Raw genomic sequence first — 19,423 nt, 5'->3', positions numbered from 1 at the left:
GGCAATTAACCCCCAATAAATTATGACACCTTAAAAAAAACTTGTCAATGGCGTGATTTATGTGGCTAATTACTGTATGAGAGAAAAATGCTTCTAGCAATTTTAATACCGAATACCGTTAGACTTAGATTTCAACTCTGCAGAGAGGAGAGAAAGGGGGAGAGAGTCTTGGGTTTTATTTGCCAGCTCTTTGGAAGCATGGGGCTGTTTTGTGAGGGGGGTGGCAGGGGTGTACCCCTCCCCTCTCTCACTCTCTCTCTCTCCCTTATCCTCTCCCCTCCTCTCTCCTCCTCCTGCTCGCCTGGCCGCTCTCAGACCATTGTTGTTGTCACTGCCGTCCAGAGAGCAGCGGAGTGCTGTAGGAGGGCTGGTGTGCGAAGGACGCAGTCGCTCGCTCCTCTCTCTCAGCAGTTGAACGAAACAGGACTGTGGAGGGAGGCTGAGCCCCACATTTGATCAGTAGAGCTTATTGGGATAAACACACTGAGCAGTGGAACTTTTAGAAGCGCTGCGTAAAGACGCGCGTATCCAAAACGGTGCTGCAGTGTAACCAAGAAGGGACTCTGAACTACGGGGCACTGTTTTTTTTTGTACCCGTCTCTATAAATCGGATCATTTTCAGCATTTTCATACAACTCTTACTCGTAAGTTCCTCGCTCCCTGATTGGTTTTCTTTATCTCCGTGGATTTAGCCTTCTGAGCGGCAGCCTGTAGTGGACTTTGCCCCGGGGATCGCAACGCTTTCCCCCGGGTCACTGGAAGAGCCCGACAGCTGTCGTTCGTGTAAGAGGCCACTGTTTTTTGATGGATTTAAGGCTCAGCTTCGATTTCAGTCGGATACACATAAGCTGAAACACGCTCACAGACTGATTTTTGGGAAGGATACATCGGGAAAAGTGGCTCTCCAAATGAGGATTTCAATATTCGCTTGGATCAACCGGGACAAGGAGTGATTTCCACACCGGTACCAATCATCACTGCGAGGACAGACCCAAAGCAAAGGTGGGTGAAAACAGACGGAGACAGCTGGAGCTTCTTTGAGTTTCATTCATTTTTGTCCTATCAGCGGGCACGGCGGACCGGGGGCTAGATTACCAGAGAGTTAAAGATCATATAATGCCACCATCCATCATGAAAAAAACAAACCCGAATACGACTGATAAAATACACAGTGTAATTTTCACCCACCAAACGAGTTAATTTTAAGTCAATCGGGGGGTTTAGGAACGAAAGATATATTATTTTATCTGTGTGTTTCCCAATGAAAGCAAAACAGATCAATTAGTAGACACTGAACTTTCCACTTGTCAGGAGAAAAGATTGTTTATATCGCCCAAAGCGGAGTTTGAACTTCATCAGACCACAAGTGCCATTATCGCGTGAAAGAAAGATTGATCATCATTTTTAACATTTAATTAAAGTATTTTGCAGGAACATTATCTAAACACTATCAGCTCCTTTATTCTGCAGATCAAAGTTACTGACTGAGGCGCGCACACGTGCGGACTCCAAAATTACAAACTTGTAGGTCTAACTGTGAAACAAACAACGATTCTCATTCGTCGGTTCTTGGGTTGATTGTACACTACATGCAAGGTGTGACATTAATACAGCTTTGAGGTGCTTTATTAAGCGAGCATTATGGTACTGAAATATGCAGCAGTGACGCTCTTTCCTCAGTTTTGGGGGCTAAAAAGTACAATACAGCAGAAGTGTTTTGGCTCCAGCTGAATACGGGAAGGCTGCGTGCCAGCGGAATTAGCAGCAGCAGGAGAAAAATGTTTTCCAGTCCTTAATTGACAAAGAATACGTTTCATTCAGCAAGCTGGTTCTTTAAACAGTGTGTGTGTGATTGTGCGTATGTGTTCGTGCGTGCGTGTCTGTGTGTGTGTGTGTGGGCGCGGCCTGCCTACATGGAGCGCACGCACCAGGATCTGGCGCCTGTGCTCAGTTGGCTGTGCTTGCAGCAGAAAAAAGAAAACCAGTGTATTATTCCTTTAGCGTTCCTACAGACTGTCAGAGTTTACTGTTTGTCTGCATCAAATACTTAGACCGCTTTAATAACCTCTGTACCTCAATATCACTTTCTACTTGCGAGTCAAAATGTTTGAAACAGGACCCGGTTTATCGATCATTCCTAACGTATAACAACATCTGGAGGTAAAACTCACAGCTAACAATAGTGCGAAGATTATTTTGAGCTAAAAATAGTTGAAATTGTTTATTTGAGCTGAAACTTCAGTTTATAAAGTGAAAGTCAATATTATTAATTCATTAGTAATCAGTTTTCTGCTGTTTCTGTTTTTTCCTTCATTATTTTTGAGGAGTTGTTGCTTTTCATTGACTTCTTTAATAGTAAGCTGGATATCACTGTGGTTCTGGACTGTTTGTTAGATTTAAATAAAAGACATTTCAAGGCACCATAACATTTTATAGATTCACAGATTAAGTAGGAAAATAGAATGACCAATCATAAAACTGCCTTTGTAGCTGGCCCTATTACCAGATCTGGGTCTAGGGTAAGAACACCAGTGCATTTCAGATTTTGACAGCACTATCGAATTATTTTTGTGTCGTTAAACTACATTTATCAAAATAAAGTGATGTTGCTCCCCCACCACCCATTTCACTGTTTTCCTCCTGTCTGTGTATTTCCACCTCCTGAACCTGAAGTCTCATCAACTCCTAGTCCAATCTCTCTGCTGCTCCTTCAGATTCTGTAGCTTCCTGGCAAGTTTCAAGTGTTTTCCTAGTAAGGGCCCATTATCCCGGGACGGACCAAGCACCATCCACTGACAAACAACAGGCAGTAACAGCCCTGCTCCTTATTCATCATGCAGGAGAGCCTGGACAATGTGAGGCATACGAGTGGGACAGATAGCAGGACATCTGGTTAAGAATACAGCTGCTCACAGTCAATACAGGCTCTCTCTTTAACTATTTGGCCTGACAATTGTTTGTGTTTTTGCCATCTGGCTTAAAAGTGAACAGAAAAGTTTGTGTCTTTAGCTGCTCCCCTGCTAGATCTCCTCAGAGAATCAGGTTTCTGATCAGCAGATAACCGTCTGCCATGTGTTTGTTTGTCCCAGCAGGCTCCACGTTTACAGACTTTGGGGGTCTCTGAAGTTGCCAATGCCAGCGAGTGGAGTGTGAGGCCCAGAATAGGCTTCCAGCGTTTAGTTTTCCCTTTTAGCCCACAAAACACGCACGTCACCCACAGAAGATGACGCGGGTCTGCTTGTTCTGTATTCTGCTGCTCTGTTTGGTGGAGAGAGTCACTGCCAGAACTACAGATGGCTTAAGGATAAAAGGTAAGTCAGGAAATTTTGCTCTGATATCACACAGTTATTATTAACTTGATCACTTGGGGTTTGTCTTTGCATACACCTTAGATAAGCATATGGCTGGGGGGGCGGGGGTGGTTTGATCACAGCCAGATAGCAGGTCTCATTTTTATCTCATCTGTTGATTAGGAGTGAAGCTCCTTTAAATTCTTAAAAATATGTTATGTATCTGGAATTGTGTGGACCAGTCCACTTTCCCTCCTTAGAAAGTTTAGCCCAGAGGGAGGCAGGGTGACAGCAAAATGATTACGAGAGCTTGTAGGCGAGAGTCAGAAAGAGCGAAGAAGTCGGAAAGAGCGAAGAAGTCGGAAGCTCTCAGTGTTCGTAAACGGCGCTACCCGATCCGTCCGGGGCCCTGAGGCACGGAAGTGTAAATCTGCCTGGCTGTGTGCCAGCTGTAGAGGATGGGGAGGGGGGGTGGCAGGGCCTTCTCACTGATGCTTTATAAACAGAAGCCAATGCAGTGCACCAGGCACTGTTAGTTTAAGGTGCCATTAAAATGTTTCTACTGAGGTAAGCCACAATCAGCCTTTCATACGGAACAGCTTTCAAAAACTAAACTATTATGTGTGATAATAATTTTATCTTCTGCTGCAAAGTAAACTGGCTTAATACTTAAGATTAAAGGACTTTGGGGTGACATTCTTTTTGAGGATGTGTGTAGATTGATGAAAGTCGAGGTGGATGGTTGTCCCTGAGGCACAGAGAACAGAAGCCGTCTCTGTGGCCCCAGTTTGGACTGCAGGGCTGTCGAGGCCAGCTGGGACTTGTTGTTCAGACGACAGTGTGCAGGAGGGGGCTTCAAAAAAAGCCCCTCAAGAGATGTGAGTAAATAGTCAAACAGTTATAAAAGCAGTTAGGTTTTAATAGCATGCACCGGATACCAGGGTTTGTATTTTACATGCATAAATTGTCTGCACCAGTTCATGTACTGGTGCTTTGATTCCTGGTATTGGGGATGTTTGATGGTCACAATCATGTCCAAAGTCAAGAAAGACAGAGCTGTAAAGCAGCGGCCTTGAAACAGTGACCGGCACTTTCCTAACTTCTGGTCTATAATAAAATCTCCACCTTCCAAGCTGCCCACTTTATTTATTTATCCAAACTAAATCTTGTAGTAGGCTATAAACAAACTTTAACTAAGCTTTTAATAATCACCTGAAATAATTCTGTGGGTATTTTATGTTCAGTTACTAATTTGAAACCCGCTCCGAGCGCACGTCAAATATAATTATATATCTAATGTTGCTAATTGTATGCTGCTGCAAAAGGAAAACTCATTTTCGGTCCAGATTTTTTTCTGCTACATCATTAGATTATATAAAAGTCTAAGTTAAGATTTTTGTCTATAAACTGCACTTGACGGTAAATCACCATAAATAAAACATAAGACATAATTTAACCACACATGTCACAGTTTAGAGGATGACTGGGTGATCACTTTTGTTTAAAAATAAAATGTATGTATATATCAAATGTCTATGAAATAGAAATGCAGCAGTCGTTAGCAACATTAATTTTATACATTATAAGAAGTAGCTATAATACAGCTTTTGCATAGAATAAGGCTGAATGCATACTTCCTGTGGTGGCGTATGCTAACATGCATGTGTGCCCCCAAACCATTATAGCTTTGAAATTATAAGTGGGAGCTGCAATTTTCCTTGAAAGTTAATCAGAAACTGGATAATTCTGGGAAGTTCTTTAGCCTGCTGGAAGTAAACCTAATTGGATAAAAGAACATATTTGAGGGCTCTGCTGCTGTACATTCCTGCATTGGGCCACAAATGCCTCTTCATTGTACCATACGAGGTTCTGCTGCCAGCCCGGCCGGCTGGCCGGCTGGCTGGCTTGCACCAGCTGAGCGGGTTTGTTTGTGTTGTGTTGTGTTTTGTTTGCCCCCTCGCCTCTGGGTGGCAATTCACACTCTGCTGCGAGTTCATCTCTGGGGCACCGTCGCTGTCTCTGCAAGTTCATTAGCGTGGGTATAGTGTGTGTGCTTCAGCTCTGTGATTTACAGTTTCTTTTTCTTACTCTTTTTTAAACTGGATAAAATTGTGGCTTGTTGGGATTTCACGTTTCTGACTCACTGTAAACAAACGAAGCGTTGAGTTTGTTTGCCACCAAGCTGTTTCTTTCATTTGCTTTTGACCAACTGCCATTTCTCATTTTCCACTCAGAAGGTAGTGACTGTATATTTGTTCCTGAAAGGATTACCTGCATGTACTCTGGGTGTTTGGAAAAAGAGATAGCACTTCACTTCGACAGGGAAACAGATTGCCTTTTCACTAATCGCTCGCAGGAAGCAATCAGACAGAAAATTGCCCTGGAAAATTGCTCGTTCTGAGTGACTGAGCAGAAAGCAAGGTCTCTAGCCAGGGCGCACATATGCTCCAGCAAGTGAGTGGGTGAGTGACCCACTGAATGGATGGCACTGTAGCTGAGGGTGACACCATAGTGGCTGGGTTATCAGGGCACTCTATCACCGGTTCCGGGTAGCATTAAATGTCTGTGGTTGTTTAGGAACATGGTGTGCTTCTGTTGCCTGACCTTTCAGAGGTAAAATAAAACCGCCAGGATGTGTTTTGACAATTTTTGCCTTGTTCACTTGGTTATTGAGACTACAACGACTTGTAGCAGTTTAGAGATTTCTTTATTCTGCAAAATAGCTGTACTGTGAAGCCTGAAATAGGTTCAACATTGAGAGAAAGAGTAAATAAGGAGGCTGTAACTGATCTGAAATGTAACAATGAAACAAATCTCAATAACAATAAAAAGATATGATTGATCATCTGTCTTTTCTGACTTTCTCTCCTCCATCTCCACATTTGGTTTCCAGATCTTCGGGTCACTAGGCCTCTGATAGTTCCAGGTTACCCTGAAAACACCACGGCAGTGGTTGGTGGTCAGGCAAAGTTGATGTGTAAAGTCCACAGACCAGCAACCACAAAGGTGCAGTGGCTTAAGGTGAATGTCAGCGAACCAGGTCAGAACCAGGGAGGACCCCCTGGCCTCAGGGCTCTGACGGTGAGAACAGATCTGCTAACGTCAGCAGTTTTATTGTCCTCTGCACTGTGTTCTCTTCTCATCACTCTAAAATAATCTGTCACGCAGCCCCTGCAGAACATATCATCCAAGGTGAATACTCTCCATCTGTCCAACATCACTTTGGAGGATGCTGGCGAGTACATCTGCATGGCTGAGAACACCCATGCGGGACAGACAGTGCAGGCCATGCAGTCAGCATGGCTGGAGGTCCTGCCTGGTAAGGCAGAGTTATCATTATATGAATATTTAGGATTTATAGGCATACGTTTTTTAATGTTGTTCAGATAGAAATGCTTAGTGTCAATTTTTAACATCCCGTCTCTTTGCTTTTTTTAAATGACAACTTTTCCCTTTCACAGGAATCATCATTTCCCAAACTGAGGACCTGCTCGCTACTAAAATCCCCTCAGGTAACCTCACTCTGGAGCTTTTACACTTTCTTAGAACTTTTTAAAAATAAATAAAATCTATTTGTGTGTTTGAAGTGAAAGCATACATTTAAAAAGTTGGTAGTGGTATATTTGCCAACTGTGAAAGCTCAAAACTTGGCATCCACCTCCACAGATTTTGCTTCTCTTTGGTCTCCTAGATCATTAGTGAGCCTTTACCACCCCTTATATTCACTCTGCGACCGCTGTCACGTTGCGACATGTTCATCAGCTTCAGTCTCCCTTCCTTCTTGTTTCTTTTCTTTGCTTCTTTTTGAGGGAGTTTGCAGAGCTAGCTAGATCGCTCTCAGTCTCATAACAATTCACAGGGGAACAAAAAGATGAAGAGGGGAAGGGGGAGCGGAGGTGGCTGGGGTCAGTAAGGCCCTGTCTCCATGGCAATGTCATTGTGCTTGTGTGTATGTGGGGACTGGAGATAATGGAGTTTGAGGAGCTGAAGGTCATAACTGAAGGAATGGCGATTAGACTGGGCTCTGTGGTGAGATAATCAGAGCTACAAAAGAAATAAAGAGGAGAAGGAGAGCTCAAAAAGTCTCAAAAACTTGAGAGGAGCCTTCAGCACCGCGTGCTAATACCATGCCTGCTTTTAGCAGATGTTCTCGAGGACTTGAGTGAGGACACCACGGAGCATCTCCTGTTAGAGCCAGGCAACGTCCTAAAACTGCGCTGCGACATGAGCACCCGGCCCGGCATGGCTGTAAACTGGTACAAGGAGGGTGCGCGTGTTCTGCCCACACCCCGGATCCAGATGCGAGGCGGCATCATGGAAATCACAGACGTAACATATGAAGATTCAGGTGTTTATGTTTGTGTTCTCCGGGGATCCAAAGAGCCTGTGAGGAACTTCACTATCACTGTGGCAGGTAAGAGCACCCACAGTGCAGTTTTGATGCTTTTTTATATTTCTTATATATAAAATCACTGGTTTAAAAAAAAGCTTTTACATAATGAGGATTAGAGGCAGCCATGAATGATTTTTGACATGTCTTCGTCTCAGACTCGCTGGGATCTGGGGACGACGATGAGGACAACGACTTGGAGGATTCTTCAGCTGAGATTGAAAATGACCAAGTATACATCTACAGAGGTAAAATTGCTGTTTATTTAATAGCTGCATTTCTTGGATTTTGTGCTATAATGGCTTATTAGCTGTTCCTTGTCTGTGCAGTTCCATATTGGACACATCCCCAGCGTATGGAGAAGAAACTCTATGCTGTTCCTGCAGGAAACACAGTGAAGTTTCGTTGTCCGGCCATGGGTAGCCCCATGCCGAGCATCCGCTGGCTCAAAAATGGACGCGAATTTAGAGGGGAGCATCGCATTGGAGGCATCAAGGTGACGAAGGTTACAGTTTGTCATCTCGTGAGCGATAAATAGATTGTGTTTTTATTTGCTCTCTTATTCATATAATTTTGTGCTTCCTCTGCCAGCTACGACACCAGCACTGGAGCCTGGTGATGGAGAGTGTTGTGCCCTCAGACAGAGGAAACTATACCTGTGTGGTAGAGAACAAATACGGCTCCATCAGTCACAGCTATGTTCTTGATGTTCTGGGTAAGACATGAAAGATCCTGCTTCTGATATTTAATGTTCATATTTAAAAAGCATATCTTGTGACACCTACAGTGAAGAGAATCTTTCTCAGAAAATCTCTATTGGTTGGATTATACAATCTGGCTGAACAGCATTGGTCAGCACAAAAAAACAGAATTCCTTCAAATTTAAGCCTCCAGTCTGAGAGAGGAGATAACTGAGCGGGTGAGCAAATGGTGACAGGGGTGCCTGGTGTCAGGCTGCGGCGGGCAGGATGTGGATGGTCAGACTTCCACTCCAGTTTTCTACCTGACTTGTGACAAGAGATCGAGCAGTGCTGCGGTTTGTTTGTTCGTTTGTTCGCTGTCTCTCCACCGCAGGGTCAGTTTCCGTCCCTGCTGACGGGGGGAAAAGACTAACGAGGCAGCTAACGAGATCAGAGAGAGAGAGTGACCACAGATCAAAGAGACTAGCGGCAAATAGGCATGCTAATGGAACCAATTTTCATTCCAAAATGACATTTCCTGGTCTTTTGCCAGCATAGAAACATATTGAGGGTGACAATGACAATTGCTGGCTATTTTAAGGAGCTTATTTGCAAAGCATGCATTTTTGTGGGCTTTAAATGACTAAACAAATGAATGTCTTTAAGAGGCATTCACTCATTACCTGCCTAAAACTTCATACATGCTTAACAGATAAATTAAACCTTAGTCTCCATATGCTCTCCTGTTTCTTTGAGATGAGCAAAGGCATTGAGTGGTTTCTCTTGAGCTTTGAACAGTTTTTCAGTCTGAATCTTTGCTCCCTTTGCTTACCTCCTCCCTGTGATTTCCTCCAAAAACAGAGCGTTCACCCCACAGGCCCATCCTGCAGGCAGGTTTGCCAGCCAACACCACAGCAGTGGTAGGCAGTGATGTCCAGTTCCACTGCAAGGTCTACAGTGACGCCCAACCTCACATTCAGTGGCTCAAGCACATCGAAAGGAACGGCAGACGCTATGGTCCTGACGGGACCCCCTACGTTCAGGTCCTCAAGGTTGGCAATACAACGAGATCCTTTCACGTGTTGTTAACAGCAACTCCTCTGGTAGCTTACAAATCTAACTACTTCCTAGCTCTCTTCATATGTCCCATCGTTGCATTTTGTGTCATGCAGACTGGAAGTCTGAACATGTCTGAGGTGGAGGTCCTTTACCTGTCCAAAGTTACCATGGAGGATGCTGGAGAGTACACCTGTCTGGCTGGAAATTCAATTGGCTATGCCCACCAGTCTGCCTGGCTCACAGTCATTTCAGGTAAGAACGAAGCAACGTAACTACATAAAAAAGTCACTCTACACTGTCTTGCATGGTCTTTTCAAAATATTTTAGCATTGCCTTGGTCAGCTAATCATTGATATATAGCACTTTTGCCATCACATACTCCACGAACCTTCAACTAATCATTTCTTGTTTTGATTTCCCTCTCCTATTGGATTACATTTTTTTTCTCTAACTTTTCTTCTTGTACCTGCAGAGGAGGAAGCAGCAGATGCTATGGAAACAATGGAGACCAAATATAGCGACATCATTATCTATGCCTGTGGATTCCTGGCTCTGATCATGGCCATTGTCATCGTGGTGTTGTGCCGAATGCAGGTTAACCCCAGAAGGGAGCCATTCGATGCACTCCCAGTGCAGAAGCTTTCCAAGTTCCCTCTTCGCAGACAGGTACGTCTCATAACCTGCTATGACACAATGGATGATCCTACCTCATCTGAAGGCAAACCTCTTAAAACCTGACATCTTTATCTCTTTCTTCAGTACTCAGTGGAGTCCAACTCGTCAGGGAAGTCCAGCGCATCTCTGATGAGGGTGGCTCGCCTCTCTTCCAGCTGTTCACCAATGTTGGCTGGAGTCATGGAGTTTGAGTTGCCCTATGACCCAGACTGGGAGTTCCCCAGGGAGAAGTAAGTCATCTGTCATTATTTATAGAGATGTAGATGATAATCAGTGACAAATGCTTTGTATTATATATATTTTTTTAAATAATCTGAACTGTTGAGTCTCAAAAACATCTGAAGCTTCTGCTCCTTGCTAAAAGTATTTCTTCAATGAGTTTAGTTTGGCTGCCGGGATCTGTACTCATTTAAACATTGTAGCGCTCACATCATGTGTGAACCAAAAAAGAAACAAGCCCGCAAGCCATTTTTGGCTCCATCGAACCTATAGTTTAAGAAACCAGAGCTTCAAATTATGGATTTGTACAGTTTTCTTTTGGACATACTTATTTTCACTAAGACTCCCTTTCTCTTTCTAGTCTAACATTGGGTAAACCTCTAGGAGAAGGCTGCTTTGGTCAGGTGGTCAGAGCTGAAGCCTACGGCATCAACAAGGACTGTCCAGAACAAGCCACTACTGTGGCAGTCAAGATGCTCAAAGGTAAGAAAGGAATACTACCAACGAAATAATTCCTGAGATTAACTTGGCGGATCTTCCTTAAAACAGCATGTCAACTAAATAAAACTACGTTTCTCTCAGATGACGCCACAGACAAAGATCTGGCAGACCTCATCTCAGAGATGGAGCTGATGAAGGTGATGGACAAGCACAAGAACATTATCAACCTGCTGGGAGTCTGTACACAGGATGGTGAGTGTCTAACCTTTATTTTGGATAAGATCCAACACATTTCCTCATTTTCCTCCCAAGTCATTTTGTTGTCCTTAATCTAAAAGTCTACCTGATTTAGTGATCGTTTCAGCTGTGGTGGTCGCAGCCCTTCATCCTGTTTTTGCTTGCCCCCACCCAGGCCCTCTGTATGTGCTGGTGGAGTATGCTTCCAAAGGAAGTCTGAGGGAGTACCTGCGAGCCCGACGACCTCCAGGCATGGATTACACCTTTGATGTGACTAAGGTGCCTGAAGAGCAGCTCACCTTTAAAGACCTGCTGTCCTGTGCCTACCAGGTGGCCAGAGGGATGGAGTACCTGGCCTCTAAAAGAGTAAGTTCTCTATAAAGAGTTGAATGGTACTAGAAGTAGTAATTGTAGCTCATTTCTTTTGTAGTTCTGGAATTTTTTTCCAACTTTTCAGTAATATTTCTCCTGGCTGTTTGGTTAGGTTTCTGGAAAAAAAAATCGGTTCACCTTAAAGTAGAACCTTTCATGACGCTAACCAGATTAGCATCGCCAGTGCAGCAACAGTAGGAACGCAAAGTGACGATTTGCAAAGATATGCTAATACAGACATATTAGTTAAACAATACAAGCAGTCATAATCCGGGAGAAAACAGAATTCCCTCAAAATGTGATTGAGAATCCAGTTTAGCTGTACTGGAACATCATTTTTTATGAGACAGGGCCAACTGAAGTTTATCCATATTGATCCATCAATCCATCTATTTTCCTAACCCCTGATAATCTGGAGTGTGTCTGAATCCCCACAGAGTAATGCAGACATAAAATGAGGGCAGGACTAAACTTCTTTAGGTCTTCAGAGTTATATGTGCCCCAAAGAGGCTGTAATATAAGAAATCTGGTTTTGATTGAAAGGATCAGGTTCCTTCATGTAATTCATCGTATTTTGGGACTTGGCCTTCAAATTGATTAGTCTGGTTGAGACTCTGGATGGCAGCACCAGCTGTTCTTCCTCTCTTTTTCCTTCCTGTCGGTTCTCCTTTTTCTACCCCCATCCACATGTCTCTTGTCCTTTCAATTTCCCAGCATGCACCATGTTTGCGTGCTTCTTATCAACACGTCTCCTTGTCTGCCAGTCTCTTTCCCAGACAGGCATTCCTCAGCAGAGAGCTGCTGCAGCTTCAGTCCTGTTTACTCTTCTCCATCCATCTGTCCGTCCCTTCATTGCATGGCTTTGTCCTTTTTAGCGCTGCCATAAATCTGTTAGCAAACAGGCCGGCAGAGCCTTCGTCTGGGTGTAGGCATCAGGTTTCTGGCTATAAGGCCTCCGAAGAATGCAGGAGCCTGAATCTAACCCTCCATTATGGGGAGACCCACAAACCAAGACTGGCTCATTTCGCACGTCCCCACAAATCCCACGTCTATTTCAAATGAAAACCAAAATAAACTTAATGACATCCATTCAATGTGGGCAAACACTGCTTTCTTTTTTCCTCCCAAAGGGTTGTTTTTTCTTAAAACTCCAGGATTTCTATATAAAGACATTATATTTTTGTGGACCTCACCAAACTGAGGCACCGTGTGTTGATTTTAGGCTCCCGCGTCTTTTAACTTTTTGGGAAATCTGCAGTTAGTCATTTTTACCTCGCCTACCTCAGCATTTTCAGACAGGGAAATGTCACGCCACAAATCTGAGAGCTTGTCATGCATTGAGAGAAATAAGTCGTACAGTTATCTAAAAATCAAAAGAAACATGCAATATATTTAGAAACTATATATATTGTGTGTGTCTTTTTTTCCCAAAATCTTTACATCTTTTTATTTAATCTTTAATCTGGAGACTCAACAGCTCGTGTTGGGAATTTTTCATCCCCCTCTTTTCTCTTTGCAGTGCATCCACAGAGATTTGGCAGCCAGGAATGTTCTGGTGACCGAGGACAATGTGATGAAGATTGCTGACTTTGGCCTGGCCAGAGGAGTCCACCAGATTGACTACTACAAGAAAACCACCAATGTGAGTAACATTTCTAAGGGGGATATTTTTTTTTAGGAATTTGCACCTCTAACACCCGGACTAGGGTGCAGCTAAGCTGTCGTTATTCTTTTAATTTTTCCAGCATAGCTAGCTAAAATATTGACATCTCAAAGCAAGTTTCAAAGGAAAAATACTATTTTTCAAGTGCTTCCATTTAATGTCTTTTTGCTCAGAAATACTATTGCAGTATTGTTAGTAATCAGTTTGTACAACCCTTTCCCGTTAGTACTGTCAATGCATAAAAAATGTTTAAAGATTAAGATATAGGTACGTATATATCTACGGCTGCTTATAAACCCATCTGCCCCTTAGTCCTTTTATTACTGACTGGGTTCCTTTACAGTTTTAATACTCCTGAAACCAGATGTTTGATGTTTTCCTCTGACTGGCAGCAGGCTTAATGGGACTTAATTAGACAAGAGTCGATGAAGAGGGAGTAGGGGAAAGATCATATGGGAGACATGCGAGAGCATGGCGCAACTAACTAGGATGAGATCCTGGTTAAGTTTGGGTACTGAGAGGCTCTAACGTGTCCGTGTCTGCTCTTCAGGGACGACTGCCAGTGAAGTGGATGGCACCAGAAGCTTTGTTTGACAGAGTCTACACACACCAGAGTGATGTGTAAGTTCAACTCATCACAGTAAAGTCTCAAAAATATCAGTGTTAGACCTTCCTTCTCACATCTTGTCTAAACTTGTACTCAAACTCCTTGAAAACTTTTCTCCATAAGGCTAACTAGAGATATCCAATGTTTTTACAGCAACATCAAGAAAACCTTTCATTTTCAAATGTGTAGAGTTAAAATCAGTTTAGATCTGGACAACTACAAGTTTCTTAGCTGTAGTTAGATAATGCTTTTTTTTAATTATTAAAGTTTTAGCTTATTATTTATACGCCACTTTTAGCTACTACTTTTTTTTTTATTATGTATAAGCAACCAATTTCACTGTATTCACTGTTAATTTAAAAATTTTGTTTGTACCTTCAGTCAGCCATTTCAACTGTTCATCTTTAAATACATATTTTTAGCTAGCAATGTAACTGCTATCAAAAATGTTAACTAAAGAATTTTTTATTTAAAAATGTAGTTAGCTACGGTGCCTTCGCAGTTTGTCCATTATATTTAGTTAACAGTTAAACATAATCGAGGGTGTATGCTCATAATTTCAATCATTATCTCTAGCTTTACTGAGCTGTTTCAACTGCTTTTTCTACTTTTAACTCCTCAGCGTTATAGTGAGCCCACGGTATAGTGGCTAACCTGTTCACTTTACCTATGAAAGATCTCTACTTTGACTCTGGGAGTAGGCACAAACTGGGCCTTTAGCAATTATTTTTCCAGCAACTGCCATCATCCTCCAGCAACATCTTGCAACCAGTTTGGGAATCTTTACTTTTCAAGACAAGTTGCTTTATTCACTTGATCCTATATTGTCACCATAGCTGTCACACGTCACACATGTGGTTACTGCTCACGTGTCTGCAAAACCTCAATACCCCTGTTGCCTATCCCAACCCTGGATAAATTGGAGGGTTGTTTCAAAAAAGGAATCTGGGATCAAATCTGCACCAAACAAAACACGAAGATCTATCTGTGGCGACCCGTTGGGATATAAGGGAGCAGCCAAAACTAACTATATTTTAACTCTTCAGATCAGTTTGTTTAATAGTGGAGTTAATCTTTCTACTTATCTCATGGTGACCGCTGAACGAATCCAGTTGAGAATAATTGCTTCATACTAAAGAAATCACCGATGCTACTTTTCTGTGTTCAGGTGGTCATTTGGTGTATTGATGTGGGAAATTTTCACACTGGGCGGTTCACCGTACCCTGGTATCCCTGTTGAGGAACTCTTTAAGCTGCTGAAGGAAGGACATCGCATGGACAAACCATCAAACTGCACACACGAACTGTAAGCAAGCCCTCTTTTCTTTTTGAGCTTTACTCTCAACTGTTAGCAGACATGCTAACAGTTGAGCAGTTCTATGCTAAGACACATTGTAGCAGACAAGTAAAGAGCAGTAAATAAACTGGATCCACTAAAGCTACCACCAGTAACTACTGTGTTTACTTGTGTGGATTGAAAAGATCAAACCATTTAATTAGCTTTTTTTCTAATGGCTTTTTGGAAAAACAAACAAACATGTATCTCTAACATGGCACATTTTTGTCCAAGTCTTTTCTAAAGAATACAGTGGTAACATGTGCTCTACGGTAAATTATGTGGATTTTTAAACAATCCTTATATGTTTTTTTTCCTGCAGCTATATGATGATGCGTGAATGTTGGCATGCTGTTCCCACCCAGAGACCAACCTTCAAACAGTTGGTTGAGGAACTGGACAGAGTGCTGCTGTCCATTTCTGACGAGGTCGGTTTCAAACATATATACCAATCTATCAACCTGTAAATGTTCCTGTGTTATGTGTAAGTTTTAGGAGACTATTGTTGTACAATTTTTCCTTCTGTTCACTTTATAAAACTCGTGGTAGTCCTATAAGTTTCAGTCTCATTCACAAACACACAGTAACGTCTGCAACCATGAAGATGTGCACACACATTTTCATTGACACCAACAATCTGCAGCCCAGATGTTCAGCACGCAGACTGCTTGAGCTGAGCAGATTTCTGATCCTATAAACTCAAAGCAATAAACACAAAATCAAACAGTGTTTGGCTGCTGAAATTGCAGCACTTTTTGTTATTCCTTTGCAGATGTGCCAGAAGTTAACATGTTTGATTTGTTTGCTTTTAGGTGTTCATGAGCTTAGATACATTCATAACAATCTTTAAAGCAACCAATCCAAAACTAGTCTGTGCTGACCTGGTGGTCCAAAACTATGATGGCAACAACTCTCCACAATCTGTTCATTAGCAGTGTGATAGCTTTTGAGGGCCAACCAAGTTCAATCTTTATTGATTTTTACTGAAAATCTTCAAAAAAAATGTAATTGTGCATTTCTCTAGAATTTCTCTTAACCGTTAAACTTCCTCTTCTCCTCAGTACTTGGATCTGTCAACGCCTTTTGAACAATACTCCCCTTCGTGCGAGGACACATCCAGCTCCTGCTCCTCTGACAACGACTCAGTTTTTACCCATGATGCCTTATCCACCGACCCCTGCCTCTTGGGCTACCAGGACGTGCACTCTCGGATAGACATGAAGACGGCTCTTCGATAGGCGCACGAACACCACATACGTACAAACACAACACTACAGTTGGGAAACACTACTTTGGGCTTTTGAATGAAGTAACATCCTCTGGCTACCAAACTGAAGGACTGCTGCTCCTTTCTAAAGGTAAATTAAAGATTTATTCATGCGATGTTGTTCATTGGACCTCCACTATGGCATCCGACAAAGCCCTGGAATATAGATAGCATTTCTAAACACGTACACACACAAATACATGCACAGCCACACACCTCTGCACATGGAGCACCAAGGGCACTAGGCTTGACTCCAAGGTGGAGTTTTGAGGACAAGTGTTACATCGTGGACAGAAGAAAGGAGGACAAACCAATCACGGTACTTTGGACTATCAGTTGTGGAACAGTGCCCAAGAACAGTTTTAGCTTTGGAGGCATGAAACTCAACAGAAGTGACCCTGGTACTTGAAACGCCTTTAAGTGCTTTCTCTCTTTTAAGGCAGCAGACAAAGATCTCCTCCACAAACTCGACCCACAACCAGGGCTGGAAAACCTCGGTCATAAAGACATTTTGACAAAAACAAACAAACAAAAGATTTATTTTGCTATGATAGAAGATAAGAAACTGATTGTTAAATATAAATCTGTTTATATAAGATTATATTACTTTTGTGTTGCTTATTTAAGGAGAAAACAGTCTTAAATCTCAGGATCTCTCATGCTAAGAAATTGCTGTAGTGGCAGCAAAGTGCCTGAATCGATGATTTCCTGTGAATATATTAGAATATTAAACTATTGTTATGTACATATCAACAACAGAAAGACAATTGCCTTTTATAAATTATTCTGAATGACACAACAAGTGAAGGCTATTGGGGGCAAAAGAAGAGAGGAATTTAATCAAGTGCCAAACCCGTCATATGTCGTGGGGTATCGTGTTCGGATTTCTTTCCAAAATACCAGCTTATTCATATTTATCTCCAACAGCATCCCTAAATCTAAAAGAAGCAGCTCTTATTTTGAATTATGACTGATTGACTGAGACATGAAAAATCCATTAACAATTAAAGCCTTAAGTGCTTTTGTGGCAAGAAAAAAAAGATGGCTTGGGCCTTTAAGCATGACCTCAGCTTGGGAAATTTGGAAACGAAGTCCCCCCCTCCCCACTATTTTTCTTTTTGTTTTTAATCTCAAGTCAAAGAAAAGGTTCAAAACCACAAGAAGACAGTTGAGATAAGTTTTGAACGTGTCTCAAAGAAGCAGCGGTTGCGAGTGTGGCTTGTTTACTCATACAAGCTACCACATGACCTTTGAGGCGACATTACGTGGTGCTCCTTCAACAACAGCTCTACTCTTACATGAATGCTCAGTGAGGGACAGTGTGTCCAGGGTGGGACTCGTCCTGAAAGGAGCACTGACGATTTTAGCATGAGGACTCTGTTGGGAGCTGGCCCAAGCCCAGTGTCACTGCTGAGAAGCACGGGGAGGGTGGGGGACACTGAATGTGAAAGCCTGTGTGATTGATTTCAAATAGGGGAGGAGGGGGAGGGACACCTATTGTCTGCGCGTAACCCTTCACCCAGCCAGATCTGTTGGCAATAGGTCCTCAGGTCCGCAGCCTGGCTGGACAATGAAAGCTTTGCAGGCTTAATGGGTGTGACTACAGACCAGAGGGAGTTTTGGGGGTGGTGTTGTGGGCATAGCTTGGGCTTGTGTGCAAATGAAGAGGCTCTTATTATGGTAATGTCTCCTCTTCTCTCCCTATCTTTATCCCCAAAGCCTCCATCTTTTAAATTACAAATCTTAATTCAAATTTGCAGCCCCGCCACTGCCACCAGGACCAGCTGTAGACAATTCCCCTGTGGGCTAAAATGCCAACTGATTCTCAGCCTGCCTCCTGGAGCTGACTGCAGACAAAACTAAACAAAACAAAAAAATCATTTTCTTCTTTGGTTTCTGTTTCTGCAATATTTGCTTCACCAGCTCAAAACCTTCATATCTTTAATATGTTCAAATAGAAAAAAGGAGGGTTTTACTTTAAAAAGATGCTGTAAATTCATCAATCATTTTATTGTCTTTGAAGAAAAACAACCATCTTGTCAACAAAGGATTCATGTATGGACTTTCCTCATGTTAAGCTATTGCTCAGCTTCTACGTCATTTTGAAAAGACGTTTTATCCACAAAGTGTTCGAAAAGCATTGATATTTTTACATTCCAGTTACCTGCTCTTCTCTCAAATACCAATTGTAAACAATCATGGCATTCTTAAACATTTCCTCAAGAGAATTATTTTAGAAATATCTAATTTATTTGTTTATTGTTTTGTTTTTATATGAAATAAAGTATAATTTAAAATAAAGCAGCTCTGTGTGCTTGTCTCTTTATTTAACTTTAAAGAACTTCATTAAGGATTTTAGGTTTGACACTCTATCACTTTCCTTTGGTGAAAAAGGAGCTTATCCCAGCTGACACCAGGGTGAAGGCAGGTATTATCCCAGACAGTATACCCGTGTATCACAGGGCTAAAGAGAAAGACAACCAAACAGCCTCACATTCACACCTGCTACCAGTTTGGATCTAAAAGACATGTCTTTGGACAGTGGAGGAAACCCATGTAATCACAGGAACTATATACAGAAAGGAGGTTCAAACTATACCTAAACCTCATTTTTATCGGTTTAGACTGATTAATATTGAAAACAAAACCATAAATGCTGAAAACCAGAGTGTGTTTCGGAGGATAATTGGTCGAGCAAAGGAAGGCTGACCCATGCTCTGATGAGTTTGTTTCCATTCTTGTGATAGCTGTGCAGCGCTTTCTCTGTAGCATGCACCATAGCACCAAGACACACCCTTAAAATCCACGCATTACACTCACTCATTCCTAACGTGGCTGATTCCCACATCTCATTTTAGGAAGAACTTTAGTTGTAATAAATTACATTTAAGTAAAGGCCCCTTTGGTGTGACAATCTGGATTTTATATGGGATTTAATGATTTAGTCTGACCATTTTAATCCTATTACCCCACAGCTTAATCACTGGTATGTTTGGTATTTAGCACTGTGCTTAAGATGTTTGAGTATTAAGAAATGGTTTAGTTCTTTGATTTAGAGTTGGAGATGATTTCAGGGAAGAGGGAACATTTGTCCCCACTTTGAGTTGCAGATGTATTTTGTTTTCTCATACAGGCCTTCAGATGTGTCTAAATACTCCACAGCAAAATGCCGAGACACTGGTTAATG

General features: G+C 42.2%; 1 protein-coding gene across 2 annotated transcripts; it reads left to right on the top strand.

Moving 5' to 3' along the window:
- The first annotated feature begins 308 nt into the window (after positions 1 to 308).
- Positions 309 to 18,058, top strand: fgfr4 (fibroblast growth factor receptor 4). 2 transcript variants are annotated; one of them, XM_019364073.2, is made up of 21 exons: positions 309 to 1,002; positions 3,090 to 3,311; positions 6,184 to 6,371; positions 6,459 to 6,609; positions 6,752 to 6,802; positions 7,435 to 7,704; positions 7,839 to 7,928; positions 8,010 to 8,176; positions 8,272 to 8,395; positions 9,222 to 9,412; positions 9,533 to 9,671; positions 9,892 to 10,085; positions 10,179 to 10,324; positions 10,675 to 10,796; positions 10,896 to 11,006; positions 11,167 to 11,357; positions 12,883 to 13,005; positions 13,577 to 13,647; positions 14,802 to 14,939; positions 15,292 to 15,397; positions 16,031 to 16,207. In XM_019364073.2, the coding sequence occupies exons 2-21, from the start codon at positions 3,224 to 3,226 to the stop codon at positions 16,205 to 16,207; spliced, it is 2,838 nt and encodes a 945-aa protein (XP_019219618.1). In that variant the 5' UTR covers positions 309 to 1,002; positions 3,090 to 3,223. The 2 variants fall into 2 exon arrangements, with proteins under 2 accessions (XP_019219618.1, XP_003451467.2); XM_003451419.5 differs by having other exon boundaries at positions 310 to 1,002; positions 3,093 to 3,311; positions 16,031 to 18,058.
- Positions 18,059 to 19,423: the final 1,365 nt, after the last annotated feature.

This window comes from Oreochromis niloticus, linkage group LG10 (genome assembly GCF_001858045.2).
Source record: "Oreochromis niloticus isolate F11D_XX linkage group LG10, O_niloticus_UMD_NMBU, whole genome shotgun sequence".
Lineage (NCBI taxonomy): Eukaryota > Metazoa > Chordata > Actinopteri > Cichliformes > Cichlidae > Oreochromis > Oreochromis niloticus.
Note: the sequence above shows the minus strand (reverse complement) of the source record. Positions and strands in the feature narration are given on the sequence as shown.

What these genes read in the sequence shown, in the direction of transcription:
- fgfr4 (XM_003451419.5), top strand. Translation starts at nt 3,224, where the DNA reads ATGACGCGGGTCTGCTTGTTCTGTATTCTGCTGCTCTGTTTGGTGGAG. An exon ending in CTGGCTCACAGTCATTTCAG is followed by an intron (nt 9,672 to 9,891) that starts GTAAGAACGAAG and finishes TTGTACCTGCAG; the next exon opens with AGGAGGAAGCAGCAGATGCT. An exon ending in TACACACACCAGAGTGATGT is followed by an intron (nt 13,648 to 14,801) that starts GTAAGTTCAACT and finishes TTCTGTGTTCAG; the next exon opens with GTGGTCATTTGGTGTATTGA.